This window comes from Rattus norvegicus, chromosome 3 (genome assembly GCF_021556685.1).
Source record: "Rattus norvegicus strain SHRSP/BbbUtx chromosome 3, alternate assembly SHRSP_T2T, whole genome shotgun sequence".
NCBI classification, from domain to species: Eukaryota; Metazoa; Chordata; class Mammalia; order Rodentia; family Muridae; genus Rattus; species Rattus norvegicus.
The window spans coordinates 55,379,311-55,395,422 of record NC_141536.1 but is presented as its reverse complement, the minus strand read 5'-3'; the positions used below and the strand labels follow the sequence as shown (position 1 = coordinate 55,395,422).

General features: G+C 42.6%; 1 protein-coding gene across 1 annotated transcript in view; it reads left to right on the top strand.

Moving 5' to 3' along the window:
• Positions 1–16,112, top strand: part of Slc25a12 (solute carrier family 25 member 12) — a gene marked incomplete at its 3' end in the record, with an annotated part of 195,305 nt that overhangs the window by 20,790 nt on the left and 158,403 nt on the right. The window contains 2 exon segments of the mRNA NM_001399269.2: positions 4,804–4,946; positions 15,663–15,778. Of these exon segments, the coding sequence (NP_001386198.1) occupies positions 4,804–4,946; positions 15,663–15,778 (259 nt within the window).

Here is a 16,112-nt window from a genome sequence, read left to right as displayed (position 1 = left end):
CCCTCTCTCTCTGTGTTTCTAGATTTGGGCTAAATGTGAGTGTCTGAGGAGGCTAGAGGCCTTGGCTCCCTCTGGAGCTAGAGTTACAGACTTTGTGAGTCACTGAACTCACGTTCGCTGCCAGAGCAGCAGCAGTATGCTTTTATAGTGGGCCATTTCTCTAGTCCAGGTTTGTGTTTTTTGCTTTTGCTCCTTTGCTGTAGACCTGCTCTCTCAATATATCCCAGACTCACTTTATCTTTACCACACAAAAGCACGCACGATCTAGAATCCTAGGAAAAGAATGAACTTGTCTAAGGACTCGGATGAGCGGATTTGTAGTAGAGCCAGGATAAAACACAAGACTACTTCAGGAATGGCTTTTGAAGTCATGTGGCCTGGGCACGAAGCCTTTGGACGGTGGTGCCTCTCAAGTGCTTTGGATAGCGGCAGCCAGTAAAAACGTCCACCTCAGGCTCCCTCTTTGCAACTTGACTCAGCACCTTGCTGCAGCCTCTGGTGCTTTCAGAATAAGACAAACGAGATGTTTCTGGTTTAAATTTCCTCCTGGTTGAAAGGACGTGTGTCTTGGTTTACTCAGTTCACAGGTATTTGAACCAGTTAACCCAAGAGCAAACCAACAGCCATTTGCCCTTCTCCTTCTCATCTCACTCCCCAGTGGCGACCCGAGACACTCTTTTAGCTGTTTATTTTGATTTTTCCTTTTATATCTTTATGCTGCTGTCTGTAAGCTTTTCTCTTTGCTGTGGTCCTGGAGATTGAACCCAGGGCTTTGTGGGCTACCTAGGGAAGCGTCCTTGTAATATTTTCAGTTTCTCTTCCGTTCTTCTCAATACGGTTATACTGTTTCGTTATTCAGTGGCAACGTTATTCTCAGTGCAAATACTGTTTATTTTGAACTAAGTTGTACTTTTTTGGTTGGTTGCTTGAGACAGGATCGTGTTATATAGACCAGACTGGCTTTGAACTCATGTTGATCCTACTGATTCTGTCTCTGCTTTAACAGTGCTAGGCTTTCAGGTGTTTGCTACCTGGCTTAAAATTGTGTAATCTTCCGCCCATCCATCCATCCATCCATCCATCCATCCATCCACCTACCTATCCATCCATCCATCCATTTATTTACATCTATGTATTTATTGGAGTCAGGGTTTCTCTGAATAGCCCTGGATGTCCTGAAAGGACATCTCTGTAGACCAGCCAGGCTGGTCTCGAACTCACAGAGATCCACCTGCCTCTGCCTCCCAAGTGTTGGGATTAAAGACATGTGCCACTACTGCCTGGCTTTTTTTTTTTTTAAATACATTTTTATTTAGTGTGTGTGTGTGCGTGTGCGTGTGCATACGTGTGTGTGTGTGTGTGTGTGTGTGCTCGCTCACTCGTGCATGTGTCTGTGTGTCTGTTTATGCATGCACATGGCATACATGCACAGTGTACTTGAGGTCTGAAGACAACTTAGAGGCCTTTGTTTTCTGCTTCCACCAAGTTGGCTCTGAGGATTGAACTCAGGTTGTCAGGCTTGGTGGTGAGTGCCTTTACTAGACACAGCCTGGTCTCAAACACCCTGTGATACTCCTGCCTCAGCCTCCTAAGTGTTGGGACTACAGGTGTGAGCCCCCACCATCCCAGCTTCATTTGTCGATTTTGATATTTCCTATTTTGTCCAACAAAAATACATTTTCATAGTTAAAGATTATCTAATTTTTATTTGCTTGTCTGTATTCCTACTACTGATTGATTAATTTAATGGGCTTTTTAAAAAGTGCCTACTGTGTGCCAGGCACTGCTTTTGCTGCTGGGGGCATGTTAGGGAAAATAAAAACTAGACAAAGATTCTCCTGTGATATGTTAGGTGGGAGGTGGTGAAATTCAGGTGGAAAGGGGTCTGTGTGAAAGGGAAAAACAGTTTTATAAGGGTAGGGGGACTGGAGGTATAGACACGAGGCCAAGTTGAAATGTTAAATAGGGGATGAAGGTGGGTCTTTGAGGAGGTGACATTTGAGCCAACCTGGATTTTTCCCAGCACCCCTTTCCTCCTTCTCTGTGTCCATGGTAATCTGGTCTTTGGTTTTCCCTGGTGGCTTTGCTTCCCTTGGTTCTCCATCTGCTTCAGTTAGGAGGAGTAGATCACCTCGAGGGCAATAGCACATGGTTCTAGGGGTTCCCTTGCTCAATTCTTCAGAGGATAGAAGGCCCATGGATCCTATTTCTCTCTTTGATTTAGTTCACCCCCTTTAAAAACAAAAAACAAAAAACAAAAACCTAAAACTACTGGGGCCATGGAGAGAGCAGAGCTGATAAAAGCACTACTTGCCAAACTCCGTGACCTGAGTTTGGTACTTGGGACCCTCATGGTGGAAAGAGAGAACAGCCTTTCAGAAGTTGCTCCCTGACTTCCTCACTTGTGCTGTGGCATGTGTGCCCACCCCAGATAAAGAAATGTAATAAAAAAAATTCTATAGTTTCCTGAGAAATGGAACACGAAGGCTGAAAAGTGGTGCTGAGAATATGGATGTCTCAAAATAGTGTAGCTAACTGTACATCTGATGGGGAGTTGGCTTAGTTTAGAATTCCCAGATGGAAATAATTTCTCTCGGGCCTTTATCCGTTGTCTTTGAGTGTCGTCCTGATATTTCATTCTGGCCTGGTGTTTCTCTCTGGAAACTTTGGCCCTAGTAGTTTTTTTTTTAAAAGAGAAGGTGAACTAAATCAAGGAGAGAAATAGGATCCAGGGGCCTTCGATCCACTGAGGAATTGGGCAAGGGATCCCCTAGAACCATGGTGCTATCGCCCTCCAGGTGACCTACTCCTAACTGGAGCAGATGGATTTTAGGATTATTCTTTTTTTCTTTTTTCACCTGCTGTCCTGCAGTTTTATGAGGGAGAATGAGGCCTTGGTGAGATTTTTACATTATTTATTTATTTTGCCTGACATTTAATGAATCTCTCTAGTCTTCAGTTTGGGAAATTCCCTGACCTTACTTCTCTGTTGGTAATGATGTTTGGTCATACCACTGTGCACCGGGTGTTGATAACAATGCTTGGTTATACCTCCCTGCACCAAGTGTTGGTAATGATGCTTGGTTATACCTCCCTGCACCAAGTGTTGGTAATGATGCCTGGTTATACCTCCCTGCACCAAGTGTTAGTAATGATGCTTGGTTATACCTCCCTGCACCGAGTCCTTGAAATGATAAGGGGTTTTTGGATAAGCATACCTTTAAAAAAGTTGACATGAGAGGTAGAAGAATTTTTCTTTCTTTTCCATTGACTAGGATTTGGAATAATGTCTCTTTAGAATACTGTAATTTCATTTTTAACAGCAGTTGTGCATCACCCACAGCCCCACGCACTCTGACAGACTCTTGGAAGAAGGCTACATGTGGGAAATGAGGTGTCTGCAAGCTCACCTGCAGGCCTTGGCCTCACCTCCACTTTCCTCAGTCTTTCTGGTACCTCTTATCTTACTAGTATCTTTATTTTTATTTACTTATTTTATTTTTGCAGATTATACTCAGCTGAGAAAGCTATAATCCTGAGCCTGTGTGGTTTTACACTTACTCAGTATTGTGTGTGTGTGTGTGTGTGTACTATGGCATGTGTGTGGAAGTCAGAGAGGACAGCTATTGGGAACTGGTTCTCTCTGACTGTGTGATTCCCAAGAATTGAAGTCACATTATCAGTCTTTTTAACAAGTGCCTTTACCTACTGGGTCATCTTGCCAGATCCTCTATATTTTATTTTATTGTTTATTTTTAAACATTTATTTGTTGCCAGTTGCAGTGGCACACACCTTTAATCTCAGAGCTTGGGAGACAGAGTTAGGCAGATCTCTGTGAGTTCAAGACCAGCCTGGACTACAGGGAGAGTTCTAGGACAGCAAGGGCTGTTAAACAGAGAAACCGTGTCTTGAAAAACCAAAACAAAACAAAATAAAACTTTCTTTATATTTATTCTATGTGTTTGGGTGTTTTGCCTGCATTTGTGTTTATGCACCCTGTGGTTGCAGTGCCCTAGAAAGCCAGAAGAGGGCAGTAGAGCCTCTGGAGCTGGAGTTACAGACTGTTGTCAGCTGCCCTGTGGGTGCTGGAAACTGAATCCAGGTCTTCTGGAAAAGCGACCAGTGCTCTTAATCCCAGAACCATTCTAGTCCCAACTCATTAATTGAGATAAAAATACTCACATCATATTAAATTTCTCATTGTGGTCATTTTAAAGTCTACTACTAGGGTTGGGGATTTAGCTCAGTGGTAGAGCGCTTGCCTAGGAAGCGCAAGGCCCTGGGTTCGGTCCCCAGCTCCGGAAAAAAAAAAAAAAGAACCAAAAAAAAAAAGTCTACTACTTAGCAAATTTATTTTAAACATGTAGCCATCACTATTATGTAATTCCAGAACAAAATCATCATTCTCAGACAGGAAAACACATATTCATTGAGTCCTGTCTCCCTCCCCAGGTCCTGGCTGTCATAATTCTGTGTTTTCATTCATGAGCTTGCCTTGGTAGATATTTTATGTAAATGGGATTCTACACTGTGGACCTTTGTGTCTGGTTCATCTCACCCAGCAGATTGTCAGGGTTCATCAGTATTGACCATGTATCAGTTCTTTTCTGTGGTCTTCAACTGGTATCTGAGTGTTTGGTTTTCCAGAATCCAGAGGCAATATCCACATTCATTACCCTTATTTCGATTTCAAAACTGCCCTCTGGCTTACTCCCCACCCCCCACCCCCGCAAACAGCTGTCCGCCAGGAGATGGCGCTGTGTCGTGGTGTCTTCAGTGTGCCTTGCTTACTTGTCTTTCAGTATGCCAGCACTGAGGTGGACGGAGAGCATTACATGACTCCGGAAGACTTCGTTCAACGCTACCTTGGCCTGTACAATGATCCGAACAGCAACCCAAAGATCGTGCAGCTCTTGGCAGGAGTAGCTGATCAAACCAAGGATGGGTAAGGACTTTTGTAAATGTCCTGAAAACCTGTCGTGTACTTTATTAAAAATGTAAGACTGTAAGGTTCACATCATCTTTTTTATTTTATTTATTTTATTTCTTTTAAGACAGGGTCTTACTTACTACATAGCCTTGGCTGGCCTTGAACTCAGAGAGCCTCCTGCTTCTGTCTCCTAAGTATTGAGATGAAAGGGACATCATGATGACCAGCCTCTGTCTGGAATTATTTTAGAATGTATTTTAATATAAGTGTTTGGTCTGCCTGTATGTGTGTGTACTCCGTGCATGGTGCGTGAGGAGGCCAGAAGACAGCAGTTCTCTGGATATTGAATTACAGATAGTTGTGAGCTGCCCTGTGGGTGCTGGGAACTGAACGTGTGCCACCAGTGAGAGCAGTAAGTGCTCTTAACTACTGGGCCATCTTTCCCACCCTGTATTTAGAGTTTTAATAGTAGTCAATATCTTTCCTCTGAAAGGTATAAAAGTGGTATTATTAACTCCCATTACCAAGTGTGCTGGCATTGTTATTTTCTGAAAAAAAATGGCACGAGAGAAGCCATATTTTATATCGAATGATCTGCTTAGGATGGGGCCCCCGAAAACTAATTTTATTTTTTGTATTCATTTATTTGAAAAACACAGAAGGCCTGCTAATGTGTCAGGATTTATCCTTCATGGTAAGGATGTGTCAGTAAGGGCTGGAGAGATGGCCTATTGGTTAAGAGCACTGGCTGCTCTTACAGAGGTCCTGAGTTCAAATCCCAGCAACCACATGGTGGCTCACGACCATCTGTAATGGGCTCTTATGCCCTCTCCTGGTGTGTCTGAAGACAGTGACAGTGTATTTATATACATAAAATAAATGAATAAATCTTAAAAAATGTGTCAGTAAGCAAGTCACAAATGGCAACAAAGGAAATAAAAATGTAGATTATAGGCTGTTAGGAGGATTGTGTACTATGAAGAACGTCAGGACTGGCCTGTAGTCATCTCTCTACCTGTTCAGATGGAAAACATTATGTTAAACACCACAATTTGCCAGGAACTGTTGGACCTTATAAATATATATGTGAATAAAATGAGGTTGCTGACCTTAAGAATAAGCTCACAGCTTAATGGGAAAGAGAGGGCCAGGTGAAGAAAGAAACAAGCCAGTATTTGTGGGGTAAACCCAGTAATGACATATACGCAGAGAGAAGCTTGACTGACTCTGAGAAGTTAGGACAGTATCATAGAAGAGGGGACCGTTGGGTGAAACCAGGGGGAGGAACCGGTCTGATAGCTGGACATAAAGGGAGAATTCCAGGGAGGGAAAGTGTTGTGAAACATGTGTGTGCACGTATGTGTGTATATGTGCATGTGTGTGTGTATGTGTGTGCATGTGTATATATGTGTGTGTATGTGTATGTGTACACATGTGTGTGTATGCATGTGTATGTATATATGTGTATGTGTGTGCATGTGTGTGTATGTGTGTCTGTGTATATATGTGTGTGTGTGTGTACACATGTGCGTGTATGCATATGTGTGTGTGTGTGTGTGTGTGTGTGTGTGTGTGTGTGTGTGTGTGTGAACGTCAGGGAATTTATATTGCGAGTATGTTGGTGTGACACTGTTCTGTTGAGGCAAAAGGTATAGTTGGAGTGAGACTGGGGACTTTGTGTGCTCAGTTTTTGTTGTGTCTGGTCCTTATTGACTTACTGTCTTGGGGTACTTTTTGCCTCATAGCGGATGAGGGTGAACTTACAGAAGCAACAAGGTTCACCTTACTGTGGAGATAATCCATTCCTCACGGGGAGCTGTTAATCTTAGTAAAACTGCATGGGGCTGGATTATGAACCACGTGCAACACTTACTGAATTAGGTAACAAAAACAACCATTCACTATGACAGTTTTCATCTAGGTTCCCAGATCCTTAAGGGCCCACTAGCTGTGGAGGTGCTTGTGTGAAAAGCTGGACAGTGAAGAGGCTTTCTCCATCACTATAAACATCCCAGGCTTTAGAAGAGGCTGGAGAGGGACAAGACTGGTCTCATGCAGTCCAGTTAGCCGACTCCTGTAATGGAGGACATAGCAAGGGTGTCGCAGGGGTTCCCTCTTGCAAGAGCTGACTCAGTTCTCTTGTACTGTCCCATAGAACTCAGTACAGTGCATGAAATTTGGGACATCCAACAGATTGTTAGCTCAGTGAGTCTCTAATGACTGGGAAGATACATCACTGTAATGGCAGATGTTGGATAAAAGTTATACGTTTTGTCTAGTATTAAAAAAGTCAGAGCAGGGCTGGAGAGATGGCTCAGAGATCAAGAGCACTGACTGTTCTTCCAGAGATCCTTAGTTCAATTCCCAGCAGCCACATGGTGGCTCACAACCATCTGTAATGGGATCTGATGCCCTCTTCTGGTGTATCTGAAGACAGTTACAGTGTACTCATACATAAAATAAATAAATTAAAAAAATGAGGGGTTGTTTTTAAAATAAAAAAGTCAGATCAGCTCCCAAACTGCTGATGAGATCATTTATAGAGAGTCTGGGTAGTGGTTAGACAGATGGTTTATAGGAATGAATGAATTTAATTTAATTAGAATTCTTCATTTTCAATTATTAAAGGTAAGGTACATTTTGCTCTTCTAGAAAATATCAGCATGTTTGCTGCTCATTGGATCTGAGATCTGGTTTTATATTTATTTATTGAAACAAGAGTTTCTCTATGTAGCCCTGCTATCCTTGAACTCACTAAGTAGAGTGAGCTGACCTTGAACCCACAGAGATCCACCTGCCTCTGTCTCCCGAGTACTGGGATCAAAGGTGTCTGCCACCACACTTGGCCCTACTTTCCCCTCTATTTTTATTTCATGTTTTGACTGCATGTATGTCTGTGCATGCAATGCTCAAGGAGGCCAGACAAGAGCATCAAATCCTCTGGAACTGGGGTTACATGGCAGTGGGCTACCATGTGGGTGCTGGGAATTGAACCTGGATCCTCTGGAAGAGCAGCCAGTGGTCCCAACCTCTGAGCCATCTCTCTAGTTCCAGACCTGGTTTTAGGATACCCATGTTTTTGTATAAGTATTGGATGGTTTTTGTAATTATCTTGCTTTTTTTCCCCCTCTTTTGAAACTATATGATTTTTGTAAGTTGTGGTATATTGTTAAGGTGGGACACTTTTCATGCAGTCAAGTAGAATTCTAGTGTTAATTTGGAAGAGTGCATCAGTAATAGCTTTTGTGTAGTAAAGAATCTAGTAATATTGAATTGAGTTCACTCTTTTTTTTTTCTGATACAGTGTATTACTATGTAGTCCTAGCTGGTCTATAACTCACAGATCCATCTGACTCTGCCTCCCAGTGCCAATTATTTTTTCTACAGAGGGTTTCTCTGTGTAGTCCTGGACTGTCCTAGAACTCCCTCTGTGGATCAGGCTGGCCTAGAACATAAGAGGTCTTCTCTGCCTCCCCACTGCTGGGATTAAAGGCATGTGCCTCACCGCCAGATATGAGTTTACATTTTAAAGATACTTTTTTTCCTATTCTTTTTTTATAAAATGAGTTATAAGATATGGTAATCCCTCAGTTTCACTCTCCTAAGTACTGGCTTCTATGGATCAACCACACGCATCAGCAGCCCCCTTCTTCCTGCTTCCTTCCTGCTTCCTTCCTGCCTCCTTCCTTCCTTTTTTCCTTTTCATGTTTTTGAGTCTCATTTAGCCCATAAATTACTTCTAGAAGCAGAGGAAAATAGTATTTTTCTAGAAAGCTTAGACTCCTGTCTTTTGTCAATGCAGTGTATACTTGAAACAACAGCAATATTCTGTACAATTATGTATGAAACAGTGAAACCAAGGAAATGAGTAGACGCAGTGGAGACAAGTTTAAGTAACGTGGCTAAGTGTGAGGTGAGACCTAGCTTACAACTGGTTAACAGTCTTTCATTGGTTCCACCCGGTACCTGCTTTTAGAATATCCATTCTTTCAGGTAAGTCTTTTGTGAATGCTTTCATACTGCTTTTGGAACTTTGTGAACATGAAAGAACACAGCACACCCCCCCTCCATGTTTTCTAGCCCATGAATTACTCTTTCTTGCTGTCCCCTATCTACCAATAGACGGTGAAATAAGGCGCTTAGTAGAGAGAGTCATGCAGAAGCAGCAGCGTGTGGTATAAATAGCCCGATGGGTTGTCTAAAAGTCAGACGTCAGCCAAGTGTTATTTATGAGATTGCGGCTTAAACTTTGGAGTTCTAGTTTCGTAATGAAAAGCAAAATGATTTTATGCATTAAATGCAGATCACAGAGGCTATTATCATGTGATCTGATCTAAAATATTTAGACAGTTGCTTCTTTGAAACTGTAACTTCCAGGACGGAGGTGTCTATATTTAGTCAGAAGTTCTCTGAAGTTCTACCTGCTGTACCGAGAAGACCTGGTCTTTTTTCTCTGACTCTTCATGAGTGATTTTTTTTTCTTATTTTATGTACCATGGATGTCAAAGAACCATTCGTTTTTGACAGAGAATTTGGCTATTTTACAAAAATTTGTAGAAAATTACAAAAGCAACAAACATTTTGGCATTATGTTAGTTTCCATTCTGGTAAAGGGCACAGTGGAAACATTTACTACTCAGTCACGACATCTGTTACTTCAAAGTTACAAAATACACATTTCAAATAAAAATTCCCAGCCCCTGGGAGGTGGAAGCAGGAGGATCAGGAGTTTGATGTGCTTCCCCGTAGCCCATAAAAATAATTTAAAAATAGGTTGGTCAGGTAGAGCTCATCCAGGGGTGGGGTGCATGTCAGGGGTCAGAACCTGGTGCGCTCTCCCGTGTCTGACTTTCCCCTGCTGATAGATTCATAGGAAAGTAAACGGCTGTAGTTCTGCCCTACTGGCTCCAATACGCTAGCCACGCAGTGGTGTGGTGGATGGTATACTAATCGGCAAAATGCATCAGTTTGGTAGGTTCCATAGGGTTTGCATTTTAACAGGGGCTGCTTGCTGTATACAGTATAAACCTCTGTGAGTCCCCAGTGTCCTGAGGTGGAGACAGCCAAGGACCACAGCTGCCATTTTGGAAGCAGTTCCTGCTTGGCACCAAGAGTTACCAAGTGTCACCTGGGACCAGAAACTGCCTGTTGCTCAAGCTCACAATTTGTCAAGGGAAATAAAAAAAACAAAACAAAACAAAAACTGGATATTTGTATGAAATCATAGGATTTCCTAATGCTGTCACCAAGTATATTAGTCTAGTCAGAATTCCTAGAAATTAATGCTTTGCCACATGAAACACATCTGTGGGACATATACAGATTCCTAGGCAGCAGCTTAAAACCTTTGCTGACTAGCGAGCTCATCTTTGATTATCTCTCATAAAAAAGAGAAATCTTTGTTATTGAGCATAAAATATGTCTCAGTGTGGCTCATTCTATATTTCAAGGTCACTTGTGTTTTTGATGCTGAATTCTGGATACTTAAAAGAAAATCAAATTGTTACAAGTTTGTTCATATACATATATAATACATATATATAATATATATACATATATGTATGTATATATTTATCCTTTAGGAAAAACTTCAAAAAAAATGAAGACGGGACTCTCACACTAACTCAGTGTTCCTCAACCTGTGGGTTGTAACCCCTTTGGAGCCAACCAACACTTCAAAGAAGTTGAATATCAGATAACATTCATTTCAGATATGTACATTATAATTTATAACAGTAGAAAAATTACAGTTATGAAGTAGAAACAAAAATAATTTTATGGTTGGAGGTCAGCACAACATGAGGAACTGTATTAAAGAGACACAGCATTAGGAAGGCTGAGAGACACTGAGCTAACTGAAATGCTAGCTTAGTTTAGTTCATGCTAAAGAACCTTTGGTGAAATTAAGTCCTTGAGGGCCTCGTGAGTCCTTGGAGGAACAACACACCATTGAAACTGCGTATCAACCTACTTTGTACCAGAAAGTACAGGGGAGCTAAGACCGTATGAGCCACTGTGTGGGTGCTGGGAATTGAACCCAGGTCCTCTGGAAGAACAGCTGAGCCATCTCTCCAGCCTGAGTTTTCATGTTATTATTAAACACAACTTTGAGTGTCTGTTTTAGTGAATGGAGAAATAAAGGAAAGTGTGAAGTATCAAGCCATTTTTTTCTCATACTGTATCAGGAAATCTCTCTCCGCAGTCGCATTCTGAACTGAGTTTGTGTAAGAATCTTTATGGGTTCTTATCCTGAACCAATTCTGTGCTCCTTGATAGGCTCTTTTGGATAAGATTATCCAATTAGACTTTTAAAACTGAATTGCATCACTGCTTGTGCAATGAGACCTGTGTACGAGGCTCTGTAAAGGTACAGTGTGTTACACTGCAAGTGTGTGAGGAGGAACTGGGGCCCTGGGATGTCTGTCTCTACTGAAGACATGATATTGGAGCTGTGCTCTGTGGGGCAGACTGAATAGACAGAAGCCTGGAGGTGGTGGTGAGGGGATCGTTCCAAGGAGAACGTGTTGCTGAGTGATGGCCCTGAGTAGAAGGAACATGAATTACTCCTGTCGTCGAGTGAGGGGCTTAGGAAAGAACAAGGGAGGTGTGCAGGATCAGATCTTTAGGACCACAAGCCACATTAGCCCTTAGGTCTAGTCCTTTAGATTACAGGTCCCCCACGAAGTGGGGTCCAAACCAGGCCACTGGAGACTAAATAGGCATTCAGCCCCTCTTCCTGGAAGATGACCAATGAATAGTTTCACAGTGTTTGAAGAAGGGAACCAACTTGATTAGATCTGCATTTAGAAAAGAGTCCTCTGCACTAACCAGGCACAGAAAGACCAAGTCTCCTGATGCTTAACCGTGTGTGGCCGCTACCAGAAAATAGGAAGTGCATTGTGGTACCTGCATGTGGATGGGCATGGAGACGTAGGGGAGGAGTGTATAATTGCAGTCCCATAGGAGAATACAGACAGAAAGTTGTGCCCACAGCAAGTAACTATTTGGAGGCATAAAGGTAAGTGGTCCCCAGAGACTGGAGAGCAGAAGGGAAGGGAAAGTCAGGGAATGGAGAAAACGGGATGACTGTGTAGCTGTTAAGAGTTTCTTTATTAGGGAAGATAATGTTCTGTCAGAGAGCACAGTCAGACACCCCTGTGCCAAAACCGTCACTGGATTGTATACCTTAAACACAAATTATCTGGTAAGTGGATTAAATTGCAAAGGCTTTCGCCTTGTGGAGAGTTTAAGAAGCCCTCTGGCTACAGTGTAATGAGTGACAGAAGAAGGCTGGAAGGAGCCAGACCATTGGTCAGGAGGGTTTTGCCAGCCATAGCTGTTGAGAACGAGTGGGTATATGTTAGGAGATGTATTTCTGGAGATAATTTATGCTGGTGAACACCAGTATACTACTTTTTAAATTGGTTTTGTTTTGCTTTTTGAAACTAACCCATGATGGCCTCGAACTCCTTTGTAACTTTGAACTCTAACCCTTCTGCTTCTATCTCCCTAGTATTGGGGTAACAGGTATGCCCCCCTAATCCCAGCCAGCTCTTTAAGTTTCTTCTTTTCTTTTGGGAACAGGGAACATGGCTATGGCCCTGGCTGTCCTGGAAGTCACTAGGTGGTTCAGGCCTCAAAGTCTCAGAGACCCAGTGGCCTGGCCTCTGTCTCCTCAGTGCTTAGATTATATGTGTGTGCCAGTATACCCAGCCTTATTTTTAATTTTAATATGATACTTTCCTAAGAAAGTAATCTCTTAATTGTCTGATATGTATTATTCAGCACAAATGTTAATTACTGCAGGACTTTCTCTCCGCGTGTCTTTCTGTACTTTCGGCTTGAGGGGGAAAATAGATTTGTCAATATTCATAACAGTGTGCCTTTGAGGGATAATTTTGTAATGCTGCCACTTGGATGCGCATCCATTAAGAAAGCAGAGAGCGCTGAGGAGATGGTTCAGTGATTAAAGGCTGAGCTCACAAACAAACACCAAGAATAGAAGAAAGAGACAAATACACAGGAATTCAAAGAAAACAAAATAATAGGTGAGTCAGATGGACCTTAGCCAGGAATGGGGGTCACATCCAGCAAAGTTCAGGGACCTGGTGAGCTGTCCCATGCTCGACTTTCTCCTGCTGATGGAGATAGAAGAAAGTAATCGGCCACAAAAGCTGTGGTCATTGAGGATTAGTGTGTCCTGTTGGCCCCAAGCTCCTAGGTCTGTCAGTGAGGCCTGTTAATGGCACCATGGCTTCCAGGGAAGGACACAGGAAGACTGGCAGCACTGTGAGGTAGGCAGGTCCCGAATCCCACATATAGGACTTCAGGGTCCACTCCTGAGGCTTGGGTGCTACCCCTCTCTGCAGACCTGTATGTGATGGTGCCTCAAAGGGTGCGTCGTAGCAGTGGTGACAATCACAGTTAAACCACAGTGGTACCTGTTCGTGCCCTTCACAGTACTGGTCGCTTTTCCATATATTTTATATCACAGAGTTCTCAAAACAAGCTTGAGACTTGTTAAATGTCAAATGTTTCACGTATAAGGAAGCTCAGAGGCTAAGACACTTGTCCAGGGTCATCCTCAGTCCTTGATACTGTATCCTACTTCCTTTAAAGTCACACCATCTTTCCCATGAGCTTTTGCAAGACCTAGGGCGGTGGTTTTGGAATCTGCAGGCCGTATAGGCGCACAGGCTTCTCATTCCAGCACTCCGGAGGTTAGGAGGTCAGCATTATCCTCTATGGAGGCTTTGAGGCCAGCCTGGGCTACATGAGACCCTCTCAAAGAGAAAGAAAAGACAGGAAAAACAAAACCAACCAACCAGCCAAACCAAACCAACCAAACAAACAAATCCCCAAAACCAGAAACATGGACTCTCCTTGACAAGATCACTGTGATTTCTGATTAGCTGACATATGTGTGCTCTGTGAAGTCATTAACCTGCGGTTACTTTGACTACTGGTTAATTTCAGAACTCACTAAATATATATGTTAAGGTTCAGTAAGTTTTAAAAATGTGAGATTCTACCTTTTGAGGGTTCCTTAAAGACATATTATTGTCTTTTCAAACATGTAATAGAATAATATAGTGATTTTTTTTGTTCTCAACCCTTTTGGTAATTATCAAGGTAGTGATTAAATTTATTTCATTTAAATTTCTGTCCTTTGGCTTGTTTTGCCAAAGGATCCAGATGGCATGGTTTATGTACAAATACTCTTTTTTTAATTTCTGAAAGATTCCCAGCTCCCATCATTTCATGTAGCTTAGCTTAACCTTGAACTTGCTGTGTAGAAAGAAGCTGGCCTTGAACTCCTGATTTACCTCATCATCTCCCCAGTGTTAGATTTACAAGTATGTGCCGCCACATCCATTTTGAAATCACTATGCATCTGTATATGTGTATATATGAAAAAAAAAATAAACATACCACAGTCCAAGGCAGAGGGGCAATGGGGACTGTTTCAGTTGTCAGCAGGGCAGTCTCTCAGACGTCCTTGGTGATCTGGTGGTGAAGTTTCAGACCCATCAAGATGAGTTACCAGCAGTAGCATACAATACAATAATTTGTACCAGCATCCCCGCCCTCCAGCCTCCCCGCCTCCAGCATCCCCTGTTTCTGGTCCTTCAGCCTCCAGGGCTGCACAGGTAGATTACAGCTCTGTCTCACTATTCTTCTCACGTACTTCGGCTTGTCCCTCACTTCTTCCTCAACCATACTCTTCATGGTGCAGAAGTTTGGTCCTGAGGCTGAGAGCACCTTTTCTAAATTTTATTTTCTCAGACCTCTGCGAGGTCTTGCAGTTTCTTACAGGGCTGTATTTTCATGGTGGTGGTTAACATGGTCCTCTGTGCAGTGCATTACACTCTCTCCAAATCGATGATTAGTTCTAAATCATTGGTTCTCAATGAGGGTAATTTTGTTTTCTGGGGCATCTTTGACAATATCTAAAGACATTTTCGTTGCTCACAACTGAGAGACGAAATTGACATCTCCTTCTCAGACCCAGGGATACTGCTAACTATAGCCACAAATCATAGAAGACCCAATAACAAAAGATTATCCAGATTAAAATGTCAGCAGACTGAGGTCGGGAGGCAACTGATTAAGCGTAGGCTTATTTTTGGCCTGCTCCTTATGCTAGGAGCTATTGACTAATGAATGCTCGTGTTCGTTACTTTGTTAAGGGCATACAAAAATGTACTGTTCCTTCCCTTCCACAAAGATATCTCCCCTTCATCTGTCCCCTCTTTACACCGAGCTGCAGTTCATACAGTAACACACAGTAAATGCCTGGCATTGGTGACTCTCCCCGGAGGAGCCGAGACCCAGGGTACGAGCTGGGTCTTCTGGGAGAAGCGCATGCCCATGTTCTCAGGTGTATTTTACTTTTGCCTGGGTCCTCTTTCTCTAACCTTCATGCTTTAGCGTATATTGAAACATCGTCATTAAATAAACTCTAACTCTGCTTCATAAAAACACCCAGTATTTTTTTATTCTCTACTAACCTGGAATTTTTAAAAAAAGTTTTTATGTGTGTGTGTGTGTGTGTGTGTGTGTGTGTGTGTGTGTGTGTGTGTGTACATACATTGGATCTACAGGTAACTGAGGAGTTATTGGCATGGTTACTGTAAACTGAATCTGGGCCCGCCTGTGTGAGCAGCGCTTGCTGTTAATAGCTGACCTGCCATCCCTCAGGCCCCAGTAACATTTTATATTTCGTTCCAGGTTGATCTCCTATCAAGAGTTTTTGGCATTTGAATCTGTTCTATGTGCTCCAGATTCCATGTTCATAGTGGCTTTCCAACTGTTTGACAAGAGTGGAAATGGAGAGGTGACATTTGGTAAGGGGAAAAAATAAGGTTATAAGGAAATAAGTAAAGTTCCCAATGCTGGTCCAGTTCTTCACTCCCAGTTCCCACAGTTACTGAGTGTGTGTTGTTTGTCCAGGGCCTACACAGTGAGCGAAGTAGGAATTTCCAAAAGCGGTTTTTGCGTCACTTTCTTCAGGGTGTTAGGGGAGTGAACTTGGGAGCGGTGTTGCTCCAGCTCCCTCAGACACTCATACTTGGTCTTGCTAAGAGTGGAATGAGTGCTTTTCATTGTGGTCCATGAAGCAAAAGTACGAACACACCTGCCCTTCATTCCGAGGGCTTTATATACTTTAGTTTTGAATAG